Source organism: Daktulosphaira vitifoliae, unplaced genomic scaffold, assembly GCF_025091365.1.
Source record: "Daktulosphaira vitifoliae isolate Bord-2020 unplaced genomic scaffold, ASM2509136v1 Scaffold_511, whole genome shotgun sequence".
In the NCBI taxonomy this organism is placed as follows: Eukaryota; Metazoa; Arthropoda; class Insecta; order Hemiptera; family Phylloxeridae; genus Daktulosphaira; species Daktulosphaira vitifoliae.
This window is the reverse complement of record NW_026100076.1, coordinates 2,926-8,560: the sequence shown is the minus strand read 5'-3', so window position 1 is coordinate 8,560 and position 5,635 is coordinate 2,926. Positions and strand designations below refer to the sequence as shown.

At 27.1% G+C, this 5,635-nt stretch overlaps 2 protein-coding genes across 3 annotated transcripts; one reads left to right on the top strand and one right to left on the bottom strand.

Annotated features, from left to right (window-relative positions):
- The first annotated feature begins 166 nt into the window (after nucleotides 1-166).
- Nucleotides 167-1,933, top strand: LOC126909536 (putative nuclease HARBI1). The gene is made up of 7 exons (XM_050691972.1): nucleotides 167-211; nucleotides 280-407; nucleotides 476-672; nucleotides 750-894; nucleotides 961-1,105; nucleotides 1,255-1,402; nucleotides 1,472-1,933. The coding sequence occupies exons 1-7, from the start codon at nucleotides 178-180 to the stop codon at nucleotides 1,719-1,721; spliced, it is 1,047 nt and encodes a 348-aa protein (XP_050547929.1). The 5' UTR covers nucleotides 167-177; the 3' UTR covers nucleotides 1,722-1,933.
- A 714-nt stretch (nucleotides 1,934-2,647) lies between these two features.
- LOC126909537 (uncharacterized) lies at nucleotides 2,648-3,747 on the bottom strand. 2 transcript variants are annotated; one of them, XM_050691973.1, is made up of 4 exons: nucleotides 3,458-3,747; nucleotides 3,016-3,383; nucleotides 2,855-2,950; nucleotides 2,648-2,760 (listed from the first exon to the last, which is right to left on the bottom strand). In XM_050691973.1, the coding sequence occupies exons 1-4, from the start codon at nucleotides 3,659-3,661 to the stop codon at nucleotides 2,694-2,696; spliced, it is 735 nt and encodes a 244-aa protein (XP_050547930.1). In that variant the 5' UTR covers nucleotides 3,662-3,747; the 3' UTR covers nucleotides 2,648-2,693. The 2 variants fall into 2 exon arrangements, with proteins under 2 accessions (XP_050547930.1, XP_050547931.1); XM_050691974.1 differs by having other exon boundaries at nucleotides 2,651-2,754.
- Between the last annotated feature and the right edge of the window lie 1,888 nt (nucleotides 3,748-5,635).

Here is a 5,635-nt window from a genome sequence, read left to right as displayed (position 1 = left end):
ATCATTCATCTTTATGTGAAAACTTATATATTTATAACGTTTTCAAATTTATTTAATATTAAATATTAAAATGGAACACCTGCTTAATATAAATTATGTGCAAGTCATTAATAATTTGGAAATAGTTGAAGATAATGGCCATTCAACAATTNAGTTGAAGATAATGGCCATTCAACAATGAAATTTCGTTTAGCGGAGGATCCGTTCATTGGTATGTTACAAAACAAATTACAATATGTAAAATTATCTATTTACATTATTAAATGTTATTTTCTGTAGTTTTGTCTGAAAGGGCTTTTATACAAAAATTTAGACTGACAAAAGTTCTTGTACTAAATTTAATTAATGAGCTACGCCCATATTTAGAACCCCCATCGAGGAAGTCTGCTCTAAGTATAGAGCGCAAAGTATGCAAAATATTGTACAATATTGACTAAACAATAAGTAAAATTTAATAAAATTTTTGCCACGATAGGTACTAACAGCTTTACGATTTTTCGCTAGTGGATCTTACCAACAAGACATAGGGGAAAATCGAGCTTCCTCTGTTAGTCAACCTTCAGTTAGCAAATGCATAACTGAAGTATGTAATGCATTTAATATGCCTACTATTTTTAACAAATACGTGAAATTTCCGTCAACTTTAAACGAATTAAATCACTTAAGACAAGAGTAAGTATTTTAATACTATAAATTCTGCCTTGTGACTATTAATTAACACGTCTATAACGATATTATAACCTAAAAAGATTTACTAATGAATATGGAATACCGGGAGTTATTGGTATTGTCGATTGCACTCATGTTGCAATAGTGCCCCCACAAACAAATGGACCTTGTCCGGAACACATTTACGTGAACAGGAAGAATTATCATTCAATAAATGTGCAATTAGTAAAATAATTCGATATTTTTTAAAACAACTATCCTATTTCTTAAATGTACTTTAATAATTCCTAGATATGCGATTCAAATATGGGAATACTTAATGTAAATGCAAAATACCCTGGCAGCACTCATGATAGTTATATATGGCGTCGGAGTAATGTGTCTTCAGTAATGGAAAAAATGCATGACGAAGGAATGCGTTCCTATTATTTACTAGGTTTTAATTGTAATACATCAATATTAACATAAGAACAATCAAATCGAATTTTTTATAAGAGCTAAATGAATTTTTCCCCATCGTTCCTTATTCATATTCTAAGTTCATATAATTTATATACTAGGTTTTTATTTAATAATAATCTGTAGGAGATTCTGGTTATGCATTGAAACCATGGCTATTAACACCTTTACATAATCCAGACCCATCTACTCCAGAAGGGCGTTACAATGAATGGATCTGTAAAACAAGATCATTAATTGAACGTACCAATGGATTATTAAAAATGCGATTTCGGTAAGTCTTAAATTAACTTAGTAACCCTGTAAATGGTTTGCATTAACTTATATTATGTATTAAATATAGGTGTCTTTTAAAGCATAGGGTACTTCATTATCACCCCATAAAAGCTTCAAAAATAATTAATGCATGTGTTGTACTTCATAATATATGCATTAAAAATAATGTACCAGAACCAGTACATGAGGTAACAAATGAGGTTGATTTAGGTATGTACCCTACCGAAGAAAATAATTTAAATGTTCAACAAGTGAATCACACTTTAATGGCCGGCCGAAGGATGCAACGTCAAATAATTGAAAATTATTTTACATAATAACAAACTAAATTTATTACATGCATACCTATTTGACTTTTTAAATTTATATTTGTATGAATTTATATTCATATAAATTTACTACCTAAAACAAGGAAACAAATGAAATATTATGTACATCAATAAAAAGGAAGCATTAAAAGGATTTTTAAATGGATATTTATTCATCTTGTTTGGATAAGAAATTTTTTATATTTTCAGCTATAGCTTCAGTAGCCTCCACCTCTCTCAATTTAAGTTTTAATTTTTCCTTATAATATAAGGCTTTCAATTCTAGCATGTCTGCAGTAATATTAGTTAAATTCTCTGTAGCGCGGACAGAGTTTGTTAACTTTTCTTTCTTAACCATTGATCTAAAAAAATAATAAGGAACTTAATGTAAATAAAAATATCAATATATGAGGTACCTGGAGCTCAAGGGGTATAAATAACATTTTGTAAATTAAATAAAGTAATAGTTAAACTATATAATATATGGCATTTATTTTATAAAGCAACTACATTATAAAGATAGCATTTATCAATTTTTAAACTCAATAATCTCTGAATTAATTTTTTGCATTATTGACCCTATAAGTTCCAAGTACCTCACATAACTTATACAAATTAAAATCAAGTAAACATACACTATTAAACAAAGCAAATTATTTTGTAATAAGTAAGCAAATGAAGATTGTTTTTAATTAAAATATTTAAGCTATTTTTTTTTATTTTTGGATTTACAAGGAAATAAATGAATAGACTAGGAAAATGAGAGTTGTTAATGTAAAGTTTTATATAACCTAAAAAATTTGCAAATATGCAAGGCAAGCAATGATTTTTAAAGTTGGGTTTTAAATGACAATAAATATAAATAACAGACGTTAAGATAAAATAGAAGGGAAAGGAATACATAAGCAAAAACCACCAAAAAAAAAAGTAGTCAAAAGTAAATGGATAAAGGTTTGATGCAAGAAGCAATATATAACAAATTTATACTCCCTTAATATTTGACTCCGTAATTTGGCAAATTGAGAAATTTACCATATTTGACCTAAAACTTATTAAATTTCTAATCACTATATAATTAAAAAAATGTTATTATATAAATAAAAAATAAAGTATAAAATACAAGAATTTTAAAAAGTACTTACTTATTATATGTTTTTTGATAGTTGGCAATATCTTTAACAACATCAGCATGCCTTTTATTATTATTTCTAATATAAGTATCAAACGGATCAAGCTCACTAAATAAATATTTCAAATTAGAAAAAATAGTATCTTATTTAAGCTGAATAATTGATATATTTACAGTTCTTTTTCAGCCATATTTAGTTTATCACAATTTTCAAAATTAATATTGTTATCTTTAAACTCTAAATTACTGTTCTCTTGTACACATATTTCAACTGGATTAGCCTCAATAGAAATTAAATTATGAGTTGAAGTTTCCTCTAAAGTTTGCACAGGATCAACATCATTAGTAACGAAAGAAACCATACAGGTACTTTCATTGACTAAATCATGACCATGTACAGCAGTAGGACCTATAATATCTAATAATTGTTCATCAGCCTGATCAATATATTCATCATCATCTCTTTCTCCCCCGCCAGTTTTTTTAAAACTTGATTTTGATGGTACTTTTTGTTTAGCAGCTGATTTTAAATATTGAAAACACTAAATATAATAAAACATAACATTTTTTTTTTAATGTTTGGTACTTTAGATACAATTATTAATTATGTAATTACCTTTCTCCATTCCACCCATGTCTTCTTTGGGCCAACAGTTTCATTTAAATTTTTAGTAATATTTTGCCATAATAATTGGGCATCTTTCATGGTAAAAGATGGTCCAAATTTTTTAGAGTTTAATTTAGGGTGCTTATGAACAAAATCAATTAATAATTGTTTTTGTTCATAAGTCACACTTTTTGACTTTTTTTTTCCCTCCATTGTTAAAAATACACTACACAAATCGAAATAAAAAATACTGAAAAAAACTCAAGACAAATTTCTTATTTGTAAATTTTGTAGTTATCATAAATATTATCAAGTATTAATTATAAAACTAATATAAAATACAGTACAGCCAATATAATTTAACATATCGCACTAATAATTATTGGTTTGAAATGACATTAGATTAGACGATGTACGATTAGCGCAAGATTTTTAGACTGATAAAAAATAAAATTCAAAAATACGAATTTCCATTAGTGCACTAAAATCATAATCTAATGTTTTAGTGTACTAAAACATTCGCCAATGATTAGTCCAAGCTCAAAAATAGACCCCCTGGTTTAGAAGGTGAACGGTTTTGTTCAGCACTACCGTTTAACCTAGAGATTAGTTTTTTGGATTATTGGAACAATCACGTGCTGTATGACCCATAAGATCACACAATTGACATTTTGTATTATTAGGATTGAAAAAACAATTTATTGAATTATGGTTGCTTTTAGTACAAAAATTACACTTAGAAGTATTTGAATTATAATTGCTATTTTGAAAGTTATTATTATTACTTTGAATGTTATCCCTTTGATCAAACTGAGATGAAAATCTTTGTTGAGAATTGTTTTTAAATTGTGATGAATTGCGAATAGTGTTTCTGAAATTATTATTATTATTAGGCGAATTATTGTTGCGGTTGTAATTATTATATGCATATTGCTTCTGAAATTGGTTATCTAATAAAAAGTTGGTTTTAGAATTATTATTTTGGAATTGTTTATTACTGTAGCGCGGAGAGTTGTTGTCAAATTTATTACTATTTTGAAATTGATTTTTAATACGTGAATTGTAATTGTTACTTTGAGATTGATTATTATTTTGAAATTGCCTGTTATTAGGTATAAGATTAATATGTTCATTAAAAAATTGTTCTTTGAAATTTTTAAATTCTTCAATTAAATTTTTTAAGTCATCATTTTCATTATTTTGAGTAATTTGATTAATTTTTTCATTTATAATGGATTGCTTTATTTCTGATGGACTCTTAGCTGTCTCTCCAGTAATCATAAATTCAACCACCTCATACTTTTGAATGTTTCTTTTTAACTCGTCTAAATTATTATTATCTAAAATACTGATGTATCTCAGAATGCTTGGCTTGAGACCTTTCATCACATTCCTTACTATTTCACTCGCTGACATATTAGTATCTATTCTCTTACACAAAGCCTCCATGTCATTAATGTAAGCAACTGTCCGTTCATCGTCTAACTGTTTTCTTTTCTCTAGTAAAATACGCAACATATCATTTTGGGCAATGGGTTCAAATTCATCTCTAAATTTTTTCTCTAATTCATTCCATGGTAAATTTAGAGACTCAATATTGTCATAAAAAGTTAGTGCTGGGCCTTGTAAAAATGCAACTAGATAGTGTGGTTTGTCATTATCTGACCAATTATTGATAGACGCGGCTCTATTAAAAGTTTTTAAGAATGAATCTACGCGTTCATTAATTCCGCCGGAAAAGATAGTTGGTTTGAAAAATAAATTTTTGTTCATATTAAAATTATTAATTACTTTTGGTGAATTTGAATCCTGATTAGAAATATTTTTGACGGTAGCTTGCGTTGAGTTTTTAGGTAAAAAATGCCAAAATAATCTTATTTTTAATTCTGGTACAGTACCTGTTGTGGGTAATTTTCTATTCTCAAGTTCTTTAATAAGCTCAGATTTTTTTAGACGATTAATCCACTCTAATGTTTTTTTATGTTCTTCTGGGATGCCTTGTATTTCAATCACTTCAATTTCCTCTGTCATAATTTTCAATGTTCACTTTCTCAAAAGAATTTTACTTTATTCACTTATACTCTCTCTTTGCATTAAAATTCATGAATGACTGATTTTAATTTATACGAAAAGTTTTTAGTAATAAATTCAATTTTTATGGGCAAAAGTATGCGCAAAAAAATTTTT